At 40.6% G+C, this 18515-nt stretch overlaps 1 protein-coding gene across 4 annotated transcripts in view; it reads right to left on the bottom strand.

Moving 5' to 3' along the window:
• Positions 1-18515, bottom strand: part of TMEM266 (transmembrane protein 266) — an 84534-nt gene that overhangs the window by 39002 nt on the left and 27017 nt on the right. For 3 of the 4 annotated variants that reach the window (XM_063412473.1, XM_063412471.1, XM_063412470.1), the window contains 4 exons: positions 17935-18040; positions 15781-15969; positions 4287-4441; positions 157-230 (listed from right to left, as the gene is read on the bottom strand). In XM_063412473.1, coding sequence (XP_063268543.1) covers positions 157-230; positions 4287-4441; positions 15781-15969; positions 17935-17948 — 432 coding nt within the window. In that variant the 5' untranslated portion in view covers positions 17949-18040. Of the gene's footprint in view, positions 1-156; positions 231-4286; positions 4442-15780; positions 15970-17934; positions 18076-18515 lie in introns of all 4 variants that reach the window. The other variant, XM_063412472.1, reaches the window with a different exon arrangement.

The following is an 18515-nucleotide window of genomic DNA, read 5'->3' as shown; positions in this document are numbered from 1 at the left end:
CAGTAACAGTACACTTCTGCTTGTTTTTTTTTTCCTTAAAATACACTATGCTGCTTTATTTACAGTCAAACTACTGTAAAACTCCTGCTAATTCCAGTGACAACATAAAAATACTTTGCAGTTCTGTATGTAGTGAAAGACTTTGGTTATACATACCTCTGAAAAGAAAACAGAGAGGATGACTAGGCTGATCCAGTGAATTACTCCTGCAAACTGGGAAGCACTTGAAACTGCAATTAACATAATACAACAAGGGTCATTACAGTAGCAGAGTGCAACTTAGGTTTAGCATAATTAGTACTGCCACAAGTTACTTATGGCAAAGCTTGTTTTCTTAGATTTTGCAATGGAAGTACCAGAAGGAGGATGGGATGCAATGGACATGGAACTCCAGCTGCTTACCCTCATTCACCACGTTAGTAGCTCTTCACTAGAGCTTTAACAGATCCTGCTGCTGATAAGCAATGGCAGACACAGCTCAGGTCTTTGATGCTCTGCCACTGCTTCATGTTCTCACCCCACATACTGCTTTAGTATAGATGTGTGACTAATTCCCGTGTACCTAAAAACCCAGATCTCAGTAAGGAAGCAGAACACTCTACTGTCCCCGCATTATTTCTTGTGTTTGGTCTTTGACAATTCAGCTCAATGATCGGTATTTGTCTGGAACAGGTGCTTAAAAACTAGTCCTCAAAATGGGCTTCAAAATACATTTCATGCTGACAGAAAAATGCAGGAAGCTGACAGGGTTCACTAACTGAACTGCTAACGATTCCTACTCCCATGTGCTCCCAAGGTTGGACTAAGGGAATGAAGAGCAAACATTCTCTCCTTCCTGCAGGGTATTTGTGAGTCTGCCATCCCCACAGCAGACAGACCAGAGCAGTCTGTGCAGTATCAGAGAATGAGTGTGTAAGGCAAGCAGTGGCTGTGTGTGTAGAGGTGTATGGCTGTGGCAGACTTAACTACATCCTAAGAACATACAGGGTTCACTAAATGAAGAATTTTATTTTAAAATCAGAATCGATTAATATGGGAAGGAGGAGAGAAGGATGTAGGAAGAAATCAGGATACATATAAAACTGAGCATGCCCTGCCACTGGAAATCCCACTGCTGAAGCTCTTTTGGGGCTTGATGAGAGCATCTGCTGCGCTGCAGAGAGGAACTACTTAAGGGTGAAACAAATCGGCAAAATACAATATAATATAAATTATTAAGGAACATATTAATTGGCAGTACACAAGAAAGTGAAGTTTCCTAAGACACCGTCTCTAGCCCGAGGAACAGGAAATCTTTGGACGCAGTTTCTGCAACAGGGCTCGGCTGACATACAAGGCTGCAGCCGCCCCCTAGCGACAAAGAAAGATACAACAACCTCGCCCTCGGGCTGGAATATCAATCATCCTGCCGAAGCCTGAGGGAGCAGCACAGCAAGGGGCGCAGGGCAGCAGCGCTCGCTCTAGCGGCTGCTGTTCCTGGTTCCCTGGCAGGCACACACTGCAGGGCTGTGTGTGATGCTGTGCTTCGGGCAAGCCCTGGCCCCGCGGTCCTGAGGCACTGCTGCAGCACGGGGGCGCTTCCTCTGCACGGCTCCGGCGGGGCAGGGCGGGCCGGCGGGGCAGGGCAGGGCAGGGCAGGGCAGGGCGGGCCGGCTTCTCCCCTCCACGCTGCTCGGGAGGGGCTGCTGCCTTCTACACATGCACCTGCTGCAGCAGCTGACTGCAGAACGAGGGCAATGCTAACATCGTTTCCTCATCTCCTTTCTCCAAAGCTGCTGAAGATGAGGAATGGATAGCATGATCTGTATTTCTGAGGCATAGGAACCTTCCACAACTCTTATTTTTCTTATTTAAACGAGGTGCAAGTGAGTTAATACTCATCTGTTTCTGCTTTTGCAAAACATCACGAGGAATGGCGATGTTATTTTGTTATTGCATGTGAGGTGCTTTGAAGGCAGACTTAAAAAACTTGATTACAGAACAGAGACCTAAAACGAAAGACCTATTGATTGTCCCTTGCTTTCTGGGGTTTCTAATTCTGGTATGAATACACTTTGTGCTAAAATACCCTAAAAGGTCTCTGACCTTTTCACGTGTGTGTCCTACAGTTTGCAAATGCAGTGTCGACCTATGGAATCAACAGCTTTGTGTGTGGGAGAAGTGCATCATGCAACCAAAGACTACCCTGAAAGAAGGAGAGAACTATACTCTAAAAATGTCATAGCCAAAGAAAACACCAGGTTTCTTTTGTTGTGGGGTTTTTTTGTTGGTTGGTTGGTTTGGTTTTCTTTAATAAAGGGAGGCTTCCTAAGTAACTACAGTCTATAGCATGAATTAGCAGTTGTTCTTATGGACAGAACTGGCAGTGGTGTGCTGTAAGGTATCCTAACGCACTGTTTGGTTTTATAAAGAGTAAGGAACAGTTTAAATTATGTTTTTGTAATTTACAAACTGCAATTACATTTTTGAGAAACACAGTTATGGGTAGTGGCTTTTCAAAACCTCAATGTAAGTGACACGTGTCCCTTACAAGGCACAACTGGAATACTTAGACCAGCCTCACTGAGACAGCCTCAGATTTAAAACAAGACAGAAGGTATTCAAACCTGGTGAAAGCAAAAAGCCTCATGACAAGATTCATGAGTTAAAATGTAAAGTAGTAACACAAGCAGAATGGATCCTGAGTAAATCCATCCAGGCAGGGGCCACCTCTGAACAGTGAAGTCACCTGGCTCAACCAAACACCTGCAGGTCATGCACAAGGTGTAAGCTGCAGAGCTTCCAGCAGTGTCACATGCACCAGACACACGGGAGCAATGATTCCGAAAGTAAAGCTTTCTTTAGAAGGTTCTTCAGAAAATAAATGGGGACAAAATGGCTGCTTCCAGAGGAGAGTAACCAAAACTGTTAAAACTCAGAGAAATCAACAGTCTTTAAAACCCTTTGTCTCTACAGGAAGTGAAAATTCTCTAGGTAAACAGAAAGCTGTGACACCTCCGAAAATATTGTTGAAAGCTTCTTCCTCATTAAGGCCTTATACCCGTAATTAGCAGTCTTGACTTGTCCAAATCCTGGGCTTTCTCATCCAAAAATGGTGAGTGACCAGAGAGCAGAGGAAGTAACAGCTGTAATGGAGTGGCCATGCCCTGAACAGTGTGTGCAGCACGGACAGATGGGTGGAAATGGGGAGCAGCAGCATGGAATGACACACAGTCATTTATTCACCTTATAGAGCTTAAGAAATGGCTGCAATTATCAATGAAGTCGCTTAAAGTCATTTTAATACAACTGCAACACCCGAATCTTTACTCCACTATGATAAACTGACAAACTGCAACAGTAAAAGGATTTCAACAGAATAAAAATTTGGTTTGCTCAGTTTAAAGCTGCCACAGGAGACACCAGACACTCTTCCATGCTATGTACATTTGCATTTAAGGGACTGTCTGAACCCCAGCTGCCATTTCAACACATTTGAGATACCATGGAGATATTAGAGGCTGCTCCTCAATGTTTAGCTTAAGGGAAAGTGTAGGTGGTGTCTGTGGTCATGTCAACTTTGCACCATGAAAGAAAAAAAGAAAAAAAAAAAAGGTGGAATGGAGGAAAAGAACAGTAGGGAAAAAAAAGATGAATTTAGAAGCAAAACAGTAGCATTAAAATTTCCATTGTGGAACCTCTGTAGAGTGAATTCAGATAAAGCAAAACTCAATTTAAGCCATTATTTGACTCACAGTGTGTTAGCAAAGTAGAAAGAAAATCTGTCTCATTTCAGTGCATTACAAGCTAGAAGGCTGTAATTTCAATTCCTATCCACTTGAGCAGAAGTAAATTAATAAGAGATTAACACTTATTTTTGTATATTCATCACTTTTGTCTGTCCACATGTGATGGGTCTCAAAGATTATTGACGCACAGATTTTCTTCTGTGCATATGTAATATGTCTGTAGAGGACAGAGCTTTTCAAGTACTAATGACAACACATGGGAATCTCTGCACGTACACTTTGAAATTTTGTCCTGTACTGAATTTGTTATTTGACCTAGCTTTGGTCAGAATAATAAAGAAGAGACTGACTTCACTATACCAGGGTTCCACAAGAACACATTTCTTACCTAGCCTAGTTTTCCCTACCATCATTTAAACAGTAGGGAAAAAACATCCTGAACATCCACCCCCTTCAAAAACCTCCCAGCAAGAAGTTAAGCTTTTATTTCATCAAAATTAAAAAAAAAAAAAAAAAAAAATCAAAAATTAAAAAAAAAAAAAAAATCCTCCTACTCACACTGGAGAAGCTTTATATCTATTAGGAGTTCCAGAGTCAGAAGAATCACCACCAATACTACACAGGCTACCAGGAAACTGTTGAGACTTGCACTGAGCAAAAATACCTGCCACACAGCTGCTCGTCTCCCACAGCACGGTTTTAGCCAGTTAGATCTAAGGAAATAAAATAAAGGGAAAAACAAGAAAAGCAAAGAAGTGAAAAAGGAAAAGAGCTAAAGAGCAGTGAACTCAAAATTGTAAGTTCTGCTGTTATGGATACACTCAGCACAAAGACTGCAAAGTTCACTTTCACTGGTTTCTTTACCGAGGGAAATGTAAGAAAAACTTTCAGCCTGGGATCTCCCCAGCTCTGGAGTGTCCTGGTGTCCAAACGCCTTCAGTGTACTGAGTCATGCAGCCCTAATTATCATACACACATTTCTGCTTCCTGTCTCACACGTTCTCATGTGCTCTTATTTTGACAGACATGCTGCATTCCTTTACCAGTGAGTACCAAGGCACAGCAGGACTCTGCTATTTAGAACTAACAACTTCTTCAAAATTTCTCTGCTACTGAATTTTCTGGCCATGCACCTTTATCCCTGCTCTACTATGAGACAGATCTGACAAATCTGGGTTGCAACAATCGGTCCATGACATCATGGAAAAGAACAACAGGAATCTGGAAAACACCAAAGAAGCAGCTCAGTGACTCCACAGCTACACTTTAAGGAAGCAAAGGTATGCAGCCTGGCAAAGTGTCAAGCCTCTGGCCAAGGTGCTCTTGCTTGGCTGTTTGTCCAACTCTCATCAGTCTGTTTGTGGATCAGGCCAAGAATTACCTTGCCAGAGTTTGGGGGACAGCATGCACCAGGGACCACTCCCAAACCTGGTTTGGATGAGGTCACCCTTTTTCACAGGAAAAACAAGGTTTAGGCAGGATGCAGGAAGCTGTGAGGAGGCTGAGTTCTGAGGACCAGAACTCTGGAGGGAAGCTGATGATGCAGTAAATGTTTCACTAGTGTTGTGCTAATGCAGACACACTTTTACAAGAGGGTTGCTAATTTTTTTTTCTTTCTTTTAAGAGTATTGGTAATAGGAATAACAGTAGCTTGGACTGCAGAAGTATAAAGCCCATCCTGATAGTGTTCATCTGCTAACTCCTCCCCTTCAGTATCACTCTGGTGCAGTATCACATCACTTCTCATCACAGTGTTCTGCAAGGTTCCTGTACTGGCTCCCCTCAGAAAGTTCAGATGGGATGGTTGCCTGACACTTCAGATTTTTAAAGCACTATAAATATACATTAGGTAATGAAAAGCAGACATGATTTATTGACCAGGGTTTTAAAAGCTGCAAGTGTGGTGCAGTAACCCCACTGTCTGACTAAAATATCACTACACAGACATCAAAGGTGTACAAGAAGATATGATCATACTGATCAACTCCTAATAAACAGCTCTAGACTCAATAACTCCCATTATAATCAAACACTTGGGAAAACATCACAAAATGTTCTCTGACATACTCACAAATGAGGGAGAAAGCAATGCCAAGCAGTGCTCAGAGACTCGACACTTTGGAGCAGCTTCTCAGAATTAAGCATCTCAACAGCCCTCACAGTCAGATTGCCTGATTGCCTGACTGCAAAAGACCTCCTCGACTGACTCTCAAAGCTTCAGAGAAGATTTGCAAGTGTTACTATCAGCAACTTGCCCTTAGGTTAAACTTTGTTACGGCTCCAGCCTGAATACAGAATGCACTGGATTTCAAATAGGTTGTGTTAAAAGAGAAGGCAAAAAACAAGGCATTGGGATAGGGCCTTTGGGCCAAGTTGATCTTTTAATGAATTTTATTTTACATCATTTCAAAACAAGGTAATTTGTTTTTAATGCAACTATGATTTTGGGCTTAGAGTAGGGGGTCTTTTTAGGTATTTCTAAAAAACAATGAGGGGGTGGCTCTGTTTAAACAGAACAAGCTTTAGTTCTAGACTCTGCTTACATATCTTCCCATTTCCACAAGACCCATTCTGTCAGTATTTTAATGTTGCGGGGCAGCTTTTCCTATTCACAAAATCATCAGTAGAGGGCCCAAGTACCTGCCTCTAAAAGCTCTGCATAGTCAAGATTTTCAAATATATCCAAGGTATAAGTAAGAATAAACCAACTGTAATACTTGGCATACAATAAACATAACTATGATAATTACTACTCAAGCTGTTAATTACTTACAGAATCCTAAATAACATGGCATTATTCTGTCTGTTCAGTATTATTAGTCAATATTAATACCACCAATTCTAAAAAGCTTCTGAATGAAACTACCAGTTTACAATTGAAAAAGCAATCAGCTTTAGAGGTCAAGTGCAGCTCACATGCACATTTCCACCTGTCCCACACTCATAAAATATATAAAGTGATTTCAAAGACACAAAAGGATTTGAAATTTAAGCATTGGAGAACCACGTTCAGGTCTGTGTCCTGACTTCCTACACCAAGAATTTAGAATTCTGCTTTTTAGAATTGGTGGTATTAATATTGACTAATAATACTGAACAGACAGAATAATGCCATGTTATTTAGGATTCTATAAGTAATTAACAGCTTGAGTAATAATTATCATAGTTATGTTTATTGTATGCCAAGTATTACAGTTGGTTTATTCTTACTAATACCTTGGATATATTTGAAAATCTTGACTCATAAAACATATGAAGTGATTTCAAAGACACAAAAGGATTTGAAATGTAGGCACTGGAGAACCACATTCAGTTCTGTATCCTGACTTGCTGCACCAAGGTGAGTTTGTTAACCTCTGGCCTGTGGATGGGCAGTGGTTGGCACCTGCACACCCCTGTTTGCAGGCTGTTAACAATCACCCTGACTCCTAACACACAAATCTCTCTTCTGTAGCCCCAGAACCTCTTCTAGCAGAGTAGTCCCTCTCTCTCCCTTCTGATGTGCAAGGGCTCATCTATTCAACAGATGAAAAATCTGGTTTTGGAGAAAAACAAACCCCTACCAGAATTACTGTGGGTTCGAACTTACCTTCCAAATTCTGGCCATTTAACCTGTGACATTGCAAAGCTACACTTAAAATTTTAAGCTCAAATTAGAAAGTCAGCTACAGAGACTTTTCAAAAAAACTAACAAAGCCAAAATATAACTTACACAGCTCATAAATTTATGAAGAGATTTCATACTAACCACAGAGAAGCAGAAGACAGTTTTCCCTCACTTCAGACAAAAAACCCGAAACCAAACAAAAACCCCAAAATTACCAAAACCCTACAAACAAGTAAAAAAGTCCCCTATTCTGTTCAGAAAATAAGCACACATTCCATTGGTGTTCTGATTGTGTTTGCTTGAATTTACAGACAAGCGTGACTTTGGAAAACTTTCCTGCATGACTTCAAACATGTTCTTCAGGTATTTCAGCTACTTTGTCTCTGCAATAGAAATATCATTTACCTTTCTTGCAATGCCTGGATGTAGTAAATAAATGTACTACCACAGGAAATTTTTAATTGTTGGAACACTCGATGTAAAGTTTTGTTCTGAGACATTAGAATATATTTAGTGGAATTTTACCAGGGGTGATTTTTTTTAAAGATACTTTCACACATGGCTTTGTGCAAAACCAATCTGTCATCATCCTGTTAGTCTTACTAATAAACAGCTTGGGCAAAAAAGAACATAAGGCCAAACTGGGAAAAGTTGAACATATTTATCTGGTAAGGAACCACTACAAAGTGTTTTTTCAAGCTGTTAACAGCTGTCACTGTTTCTGTTTTCCGGTCTTGTAAACAAATACCCCAAAATCTGCATTACACCTTACCCTGTGTTTTTTTCTTTCTTTCTTTCTTTCTTTTGGCTAAACAGCAAATGTTTGCACCTCACAAGATGGTTATGGTCAGAAAACAGAAGGATGGATGACATCCAAATTGCTATCTGAGGGAGCAGAAAGGCCATGGTCAGGAAGTGACAGGCTAAATAACAATACAAAACCTGGCTGAGCCAACACAGACAGCAGAGCCTCACAGCAGGCTGCAGGGAGCAGCTGGAGGCCTGGAGCAGCTAACTCCAAGGAACACACAGAGCTCTGCACCTCTCTTCTGGACTTCTACAAGCTTGGTTTAACTACAGAACTTTAAACTATTGACAACACCCTTATCTTTTTTCCCCCTTGTGCTATTTCAAACTCCATGACACTTCTTGTAAGACTCCTCCAAAACTCTGCTGCTCAAATGGCAAGAAAGATTCCCCAGTTTTTCTCCCCAAACTCACCCATGGCCAGTTTATACACAGTCATTCTTGTGCCAGTATTGTTCTTCAGCTTGATTAGGTCTTTTCCCTAGCTGGCATTTTGTCTATGATGCATTATACACAGTAATGGCAGCCACGTGTGTAATTCAATTAAAGCCCATGCTTTTTGTAGAACAGACACTCAGTTTCTGTAACTATCCTAGCAGCCTCTTCTGCATGAGAATACAGACAACTGGAGTGGTAGATAATGTTTTAGAATAAGCTTAATTAATTACATGAATGCTTCCCAACTCTCTTCCCAGCTTGAAGTACCTGAAATTTCTAGGATCATTTGTGCTTTCTTTATAGGTGTATATCACACCATTTGCTCACAGACACCTTGTGATTTACCTGGCCTTTTACACTTCTCACTAGAAAACTGCTTGTTAGGTTTTTCCTTTTTACACTGAAATCTTCAGTGCAATATAACGCCAGCCTCCAAAACTCACTTTAAGAAACACAAGAACAGCCATACCAGAACATACTGATCATCAAAGGCTTGGCATCCTGTCTCCAATAGTGGCCATGAGCAGATGTCTCAAGATGACTAAGAACACAGCAAACATTTAAATCCTTCCCCTTAACACTCTCACACTACCCAACTCTTTTCCATTTGGTTACTTCCTGAGACAGATGTGTTTTCTTGGCTTGTACTTAGTAAACTTCAATGAATTTCTCTTCCACAAACTTGCTCAACGTCCCCTTGTGAGGATAAGCTACTCTCAGCCACACAATTCAGAAAGTAGCTTCAGGCATCTACTGCCCCCTGTGCCAAGAGCAAACTCTTTTTTGTTTCTTTGGAACTGGGCCTTAATCTATTAATGTACTTTAGAGACTGTATTGGGAGGGGGTGTGTGGGTATCAAACCTCTCTGTGTCACAGACTTTTGTGTGTTTTGACCTCTCTGTGTCACAGACTTTGTAATATGAATCAGTCAACCTGTAATATCAAATCTCAGTCAACCTTCTCTTTTCCAGACTGCACAGTCCTAGTTTACGTAGTAATTTCCAGTGGAAGATGTATCCCATCTTTGATCACTGTTTTTCTTTGATTCTTTTCCAGCTCTTTTATATCTACCTGTCCTTTCTGACAGGGATCAGAACTGCGCTCGTGTTCAAGACGTGGGCAAAGCCTTGATATACAGAGAGGCAGAACAATGGCCTCTCTTTTATTCTCTGCTCTTTTTCCTAAGCAATCCTGAGATCTGATTTGCTTTTACACTGCTGCTCAGCATTTAGCTGATTTTTTTTTTACAGACCTGCCTTCCAGACAAATATTCCTCTTTTCCACATTTCCCCTGTTCTATGGCTTATCCATATTTCAATTTTTGCCCCAAGTCACATCTTCCCCAATTTAGACAACTAATTCCTGTGTCAAGTCAGACAAATTAGACTCATGTCATTTCCAGTCTCCAATAAAGAGCTTTGCAAACAGTGATCTGTGGGCTACAAATGCTGCATTTCTAGCCTCAAAAACTACCTGGGAAAAGCAAGTTCTGTTGGAAAAATACAGAAGTATCTCCAAACCAAAAGACTCTTAAAATCGCTGAGCTAAAAAATTAATTCTTTGTCTTACTTACAGTACTGCTCTCTCTACCAAATGATAAAAGACACGGCAGGACACACTCAAAGCACCGAGGTACTGGGATAAACACAATAATGAGCTACTCTGGAAAACAAAATTTACCAAGAGAAACACTTAAAAGGCTGTGTACAGAAACAGAAGTTTCTAAATCACTGAACACCTCTGTAGCACAGCCCAAAGTTTCATGTTTTCTCTCCTGAAGAGCTGGGCTCCTCAGAGGTTCCGTGGTGCTGAATGTGCTGCTCTGCTGCAGTGCAGGTCTGTTTTGGACACAGCACCGAGAGCAGCAGTGATAAAGTACTGCACGAAGAACAGAGCAGCACTACAGCCTCACTCCCTGCATCCTCATGTTAGGATTTTACACCATCTTTCTAGATTCAGAGTATGACTGGCAGCTAAAGCTAAATTACAACTCACTTTTGTAAATAGGAGCTTGCTTGCTGTATGAAACAGTTGTGCCCTCCAAAACCTTTGTACTTTATCTTGGGCTTGGACCTCATTATTCACCATTATTCCAGACCCAAGACCTGCAGAGGTGCACAACACTTTTCAGAAAATGGACTGTTTTTAATTATGCCACCAGATAACGACAAGAAAAGCAGAAAACAAGAGAAATGTGAGAATTTACTCTAGTGAAGTTCTTTTAGACAAAGAACCTTTAAGCTTTGTAGAAAGCACGAATAAAATACCTCAAGAAAACCAAAGTAATATCTGAAACATGAATCTGAAAAGCAAAATAATGACACCTACTTGGTACAATTATGGAAGACAAACTGAAGGAACAGACATGTTTTTTTCCCAGGATGGGTGAATACATTTACCAGCAAAGCCTTGCAACCAGATTAAAATGAGAGCTCACAACTCTTCTCTGTGTTAATTTCTGCATCTCTTTAAATCTCTGTTCAGTTTTTGTTTCCCTTCCTTTCTCTCTCTCTGTGTTATAAATGCATATTATAAAGTTGGCTTTTTGCAAATATTAAAATCAATGCTATATGTATAGTGTGGGAAGACTTTACTGTATTTTATTTTCTGCTATTAACAGGGCTAAGAAATAGTGATGTGATGAATGTATATATTTTTAGGTTGTAGTATAATATTAAATAGAAACTATGTGATGTAAGATGCTTTTAGTAACCAAACCAGAAGAATAAGGAACGATAATTCAGAAATTCCCCACAATCTTGGATAATCTGGATGAAGATAATAAGGACAGACCCTCAATGTTCCAACAGAAGAATTTATTGATCCTCAGTTATCAGAAGAATGGGACATGAGACCAAGAGGCACCACCAAGAACTTTACCTATAAGGAGTAATAAAATGTTAATTTGGTGAAATGGGGCGGGCTGGGGGGGCCAAAACCAAGAGAATATCCAAACTCAAGAAGAATGTTTGAATAAGGCATTAAGGTCTTTTTGAATATGTAACAAACTGGTACATTTAAAGAGTGTTTGTCTGAGTTAAGGTGTGCTCTCTGGCTGTATGCCAGGCACCCAGCAGTCAATACCATTTTGCTTGTCTGTCTCCTAATGCTCTTTTTAAAATTTTTTATTAAACTTATAAATTTTACTAAGAAAGTGGACCTTGTTTTTCACATCTCCTTATGGTTTTCTTTCTTCCGATATTCCCACTGTTTCATGCACTTCTAGCTGTGACCAAACAAATCTAAGGCTATGAACAGATCATCATAAATTATTAAATTACAACAGCATGACTATTTACAGCTAATGTCAAATGAGTTGCATTTACTGTGTGAACTCACAAACTTTACAGCTTTTGATGAAAAACACAATATTTGAAAACACCTTCATGTTTCAAATGTTTAACAAAACTCAAGAGCTGCAATGTAAAACAAATACAATAAATAATTTAAAAGTTGGTGTACATCTTGTTTCTCAATTCCAATAAACACAGATCTTTATCAAGAGAGAGGCTCATTGTCAATCTGCACATTCACACAATAAAATACACTCTGTAGTGCAACTATCTGTCAATTTTTTGATCTATTGTGATTGATACCTATTAACTGGAACTTATAGAAAATATAGGAAGGAGAGCTTTTCCTGATCCATGTATTACTTTCTGCATGTTGTCAGTTTCTCTGCTATTCTCCATCACTTTTATTGGACTTGATGCAAAAAAAGCAGAAAAGAGAAACTATTTTTTGAAAAACAGAATACTTGATTGGAAACAAAAGAAATTAAAAGTGGCATTTAAAGCAATGTTAACATTTAAAAACCATCTCACTTTTTATGGTGATTAGCCTCCTTAAAGAAACATTGGCATACTCTTCTCATGCAAAGTTCAATGCAGCCACAGCCTCTCCAGTAAATTCAGGACAACGTTTTGTGTTTTGTTTGATGGTTTCAGGTAGAGCAGAAAGGTTTTTCTTGCCTGATTACCCTTTTGCTACATACAGGTGTACATCAGAACAGGCTTAATGTGCCTCTAATCTTCAATCCTTTTTTTGTTGCTTAGCACAGGGATCAGCATTGTCATCTAAATGTCTGACAAAACCAGTTCAAACTGTCCACAGAATTCCTTCAACACCAACAGACAGGAACTGACCGCCCTGAGAACTTGACATGAAAAGGCAAAGACCTATCAAACTGCACAAAGTAAGACTTTTATTCCAGTATTAAAGCCACAGCAAGGTCAGCTTACATACAGTGTCTAACATGTTTAAGACAGATCATAACTTACTTTCTTTTTCCTTTTCCCTCTCATTTCTTTCTTGTCTTGTGGGAGGGGTAGCTTGTGATGCCATCTGAGGGCTTCCAGGCACACGACAAGGGTTATGACCCACCTATTCCTGATTGCCTATTAATACTGGCTTTATTAAGAGATGTACTCCCTCAGATGAAACAAAAAGCTCCCCTAGATAGCAACTAGGTCAAATTTGTGCTTGTACCCTGAATACCTTGTAGCCTTAAAGAAGAAAAGGTAGAGGAAAACCTTGTGTGCACCTTGGGGTGCACACAACTAAACTATTAAATCAGAAGACTGCTTTCTTGCCCTCCTGTTCATCTCTAGTCTCTCTTGCTTCCCCATGCCAGGAAATGGAGACTTACTGTTGAATGCCCAGACTAACCAGGAACTACTGACTGGACAATTCTGCTGTCCAACAAGGCTGTGGAGAGATGCAGCTCATAACAACCACCCAGTCCTGTCCAGGCACAGGCACATGCCAGAGCCCTGCAATGCAACATCTCCAGCTTGCCCAGGTCAGCTGCAGGTCTAGAATATCAGAGTCACACAGAATGCATGCTGGCCCATGCAGGCTGGCACCTACCCTGACATTCTCTGGGAAATGCATGCAGATGATAACACACAGAGTCTGCAACAGAAGGCAGACTTCCAGGGAAGGGGATCTTTTACTCCCTGGCATTAGCAGTATCTGCTGGTATTTCCACCTGCACTCTGCACAGCAGCACTGGGGGAACAGCGCCTCAGTCATGAGGATGGATGCTGGCAGAAACTACAGGGATTTTTGCCATTTTCTGCCACCTCCTGTGCTGCCCTCCCCACATGCCCCTCTTTGCACATAAGGGGCAGCTCCTGTACCAAATGGATCTGACCCACCCTACCTCCTTCTCACTCGGATTGAAGCCAGTCATGATGAACAAGGCCATGGGAAAGAAACGACACCACATGCATAAAACCATCCTCCCAACCAAGCCAGGACGTGGCACAGGGATAGTATTTTACTTTGCTGCTGGGCTTCTGAAGCCCAGCTCTGCTCCTAAATTTCTCAGGGCATCAGCTGTCATGGATGCTTCTGAAAGGCAGCTGAACACACTCAGCCAAAGTACATTGGGATATCCAAACTTAAGCTCTGAACTTTCTTCAGAGAATGTACTCTACAGCTGGGATGTGTGGAGGGCACCTGCTTATTCCCATTCAGACTGACAAAGCCACAAAAGAAGTGTGAGTGAAGGGAGAGATCTCTGCTGAGGAAAAGAATGACAAGCCTATTTCCATGCTTAAGACTGCAAGGGTGCTCAAATGGTTACACTGAGAGACCTGTGCCCTTTGGCGCAGTGAAGAATTGCGTTTCAGATCATAAAAATCTATAAAAATGTGTATCTGAACTAAACTGGTATTGACTCAACACCAAAATAGCCTGAGGGTTACACCTGCATACTCAAATTAATTTTCAAGTGCCTCTTTTGCTATGCAGGGTATTTTATGTTACAGTTGTACCGTACTTATATAACCTACTTGAAATGTATTTCCCCTTGTTTGGAGTAACAACTTTTTGGAGAAGTCTCATGGAGTCCAATTTGGAAAGAAATTAAAAGCAAGAGCCTTCCCCACGCCTTGCTTCCTGAGTACCACACAGAATACCTGCTGAGCCGAGATCAAGCAGGTCTCTGCTGATTACAGAGCACAGGTTAAAAGGCACTGAGTTGTTAATAAATGGAGGCTTATATAAAGCCTTGTAAAGTCTTCAGCAGTGAGCATTCTGTAGAGCCTACCGGGAGGTGCTGTCCCTGGACCTTACAGTGGACTGGGTCTGTGTTCAGTGGGACACCAGGGGAGCAGCAGGCACAGAACCAGGGAGGGCAGGCCCTGGCGCTCAGCCCATCCCTGTCCCGAGGGATGTCACCTGCAGTGTTGTCATTCCTGACAAATGCATCTTCCTGAAGACATCCAGCAACTGCACCCTCCTTCCCACACACCTGCAGTCCACCCCAGCACTTCGCTGCCCTCACTACTCTCTGCAGCAATTCAAGTTTTTTACTTCTTGTCCTAAACATCTTGGAGATCAATAACAGGCTGTTCCCTTCCTCACTGAAGTCTCTTAGAAGCTCCCCTCAAAGTCTCTTCCTCGTGTGAAACACAGTTATTTCAATCAATACTCCGTGGCAGGTTTTCTGAGCCTCTAATCATTCTCACTGCCTTCCTCTGGATTCTCTCCAGTTGACCCAAATCTTTCATAGAGAATTTAGTACAGCAGTCTACCTACAGCCACTGAACCAGGCATAAGGATGACTTCTAATGTCCTGCAGGACAACAGTGCTACATAATCTGACATTGGGCTCTGTTTGGGCAGATGCTATGAACTGATTAAGACCTTTTATTGCAATAAACCTGGAACCACCATTCTGTGAAAACAGAAGCAGTACGGATATCCTGTGCACATTATCAAAGACAACATTCTCACAGTAGCAAACTACACAATTCAAATGACTGGGTGACAAGTACACTGTCTGTCCTGGAATCAGCAGTACCAGATATTATCTCTCAGTCAGGGGGTGTACAGCTATGTACAAGAATCACGACAGACAACTCTCCTCATCCTTAAACATCTTGCTCAGGGGAGCTTTCACCAGACCATTCTGCTTGTCTGACAGGCCAGGTATTTCATCTGGTTTTTCCTGAGATAAAGCTTCCAGACTGTGCTCAAACAGTACCTATGAACTGCTTCAAATGAGAAACAGCTCTAAACCAGCCCAGATTAGCAGCACTAGAAAAGGTCTCTTCCATCCTGTGACAATGATTTTACACAGAGTTTAAGGACAACTGGATGCACTTCTCCAGCTTAAGGTTTCCTGTTTTACAGGCCATGAGATTCCTGTAACATAAAACCACACAACAAAAATCTGCCCTTTGTACTTACCCTTCTCTTTGGTACTCCTCATCCAAATTTGACAAAAGCTGGGACCCAGCCACAGACAGATCAAGTGCAGCTAAAGGTAGATCTCGATAAGCAAAATTAACAAGCTGAACAGGAGCAATGCTTTTGGTTTCTTCTTCCACTTGTTGGGAAATGATCTCAACTTCCGAAACACCGCCTTCAATTGTAGGCCTGAAAAAGTAATAAACACATGTATACAAAAAGAAATATAAATGAGCAAGCAACTAAAAGGAAGTTAGAGACAAGAACTTCATAGAATTCTAAAGAGCCAGAAACTTAAAAGGCCTCTGCAAGGTCATTGAGGTGGTGTTGTCATTAAAGAGGCAGATCAAATCTCTCCAAACTTTAGTAGACCTCTGTGATCAACAGAAACCTCACAAAGGAGAACAACATTTCACTGCTGAATCTGCTTCAAAAGCACTAAATATAAATGGCTGTGCTATAAACAAATAGAGAAAAAAATGCATGAGCCCAAAAGGAAAATATTAATGCAAAACAGAAAGAAGGCATGTAACTATGCCAACTAAAGACTCACTGCTTCATAAGTTAAATTGGTTAGCAATGAACATCTAGGCTTTTAAATTATTATATTCAAATCAACTGTTAACTACTAGGTGTGGTTAGACCCCTCTTCCACTGTAGATTTGAATATTGATTCAGATAGTTTTGATGGATGGCAGCTTTGTTACATTTACCTAAAAAGGATCATTCTGTTATAACTTATTTCAAAATAGTTCTGAAAGGGAACAGTGATTCAGAAGAATTATATGGCCTCCTCCATAAAGATTATCTTAACTAACCTTATGTACAGCTTCTAAATCTGATCATGTATTCTTACAGCAGCCCACTAACACTAAAGGAAACTCCACACAGGTAAAAACAGTCTGACAAAGTGTACGTCTTCCACATTTAGAACAAGATATGATTTCTGTAGGAATTGTATCTGTTACCATTAATGTGTGCACAGGGTGACCTGGCTGTAAGACACAGCTTGCTTGTCAGGGGCTGATCTTTGCAGCACCCAGCAAAGCTGCTTGCCCTGTGTGATTCCAAGGATGTGCAAGCACAAACTTCTCCAGCTTTCCTCCAGGGGAGCCCGGTAACTTTGGAAGAAATCTCAGGCTACTGTCAGAGGTTTACAGCAGGTGTGAAGATACCCTCTTTCCACAGGGATATAGTTAAAAAGTTCTTAGTACCCTGTGATATTTGACTGCAAAAATTGCATTTTATTTTAAAGAAGCTTATTATACTCTTCTAGCAATTTAAGAAACCTGATTAGCAGTTCCTTTTTTTCCCCAAAAATAAGAGAAGACCACTTAACTGGTATATCTTGTATAAGGACATTATTTAAGGATGTGGGTGAAAGAACTAAAATTACATGTTGAAAGTTTCCATTGGTCAGAGCCTGACCATTAGACTAATTCTTTCAGATGGAGGACATTATTCTTGAATTAAAAGGAGCTAACTGCTGCCACAATTACCCAAGAAAGTAAAATGCTGTTATATGTAGAGTATTTGGCAGGGAAAGGCTGCAGCTGTGTCATACTGTGGCAGAAAAAGGAGGTAAAAGGAAGTATTATTTGAACTAAAAGCTTTTATTTTATTCATGTGTAACTAATAATGGAAAGTAATGAGAGTCTTTATTTTCCAACAGAACTGTATTCTTCTGTAAACAATCTGAAATCAGAAACCCAGAGGTAAAAGCTAATTTTAGCAAGAATTTTCTTTGATTTTTCACCTTTAATGCCATCCTGTGGACATTTACCTTTGTAAGTCGAAGCAGTTTTGCATGAAAGAGCATACAATGATCCAATTTCCAGTATTATAAAAGAAAGAGGAAGTGGGTTGGTGCAACTTTCCCTCCCCCAACAGTATTGAGATGACAGATAAAGTCTGATTTGATTGAAAAGAAAAACAAACACACTGGTGTTGCCAGACAACTTTGGTGGCAGCAAAAAGATAAACAGGTCTGAAAATAACGTAACACACTCATTTTCAGCCACAGCATCACTCATATATTCTCTGCTAATTCACACTCTTTAGACAAATACAAACCCCTCCTGATGTCACATCATTATTCTCCAGGTAGCAGTCTGTTCCCTTTCATTTAAAGTGAGTTTATCACTTGGTACTTACTGAGGATTGGTCATGTTGGAGGATGCAAACAAACCCGCAGTGGTTCCAGTACTGAACTACCTTCAGCTGCTCTGCATTGAAGTTCTAGCCTTGCAGGATCAGGTATCTGCGAGAAGCAAAACGAGGTCATCTAAAACACAACTGAAAGAAACCCAAAGGCTTCTGTTGTCATATTGCAAATGTGTCTAATAGGTTACTTCCACCCCATGATTCTTTTTCAAAGTGTTTTTATTCCAGGTTAATTCCTCCATATTATGGAAGCTGTAAAGTTACAAGGCATTAACTTTTACACACAGACACACACATAATTCCGTAAGAACACAGGTATTGTTTTAAATCATTAGATTTTTGAGAAAATAATCAAGATCAGAGGGGGAAGGGGATTTTCAGAGAAAGCTCATGGCTTCAGGAGCATAAATTCTATTGGAAGGCAATTTTTTACCATTTTTTATACTTTCTATATAAGCATTAACATTGTCAATGAAGTTTGGGGGTTTGTTTTCCATTTTGCAGTATGAAGTGTTCCTGACTCCCTCTGCTATCTTAGGAATTCTCTTCCAAAAATTAAATCATGTTGTCAA

The sequence above is a fragment of the Prinia subflava genome, chromosome 15 (assembly GCF_021018805.1).
Source record: "Prinia subflava isolate CZ2003 ecotype Zambia chromosome 15, Cam_Psub_1.2, whole genome shotgun sequence".
NCBI classification, from domain to species: domain Eukaryota; kingdom Metazoa; phylum Chordata; class Aves; order Passeriformes; family Cisticolidae; genus Prinia; species Prinia subflava.
This window is presented reverse-complemented; position numbering and strand designations above follow the sequence as displayed.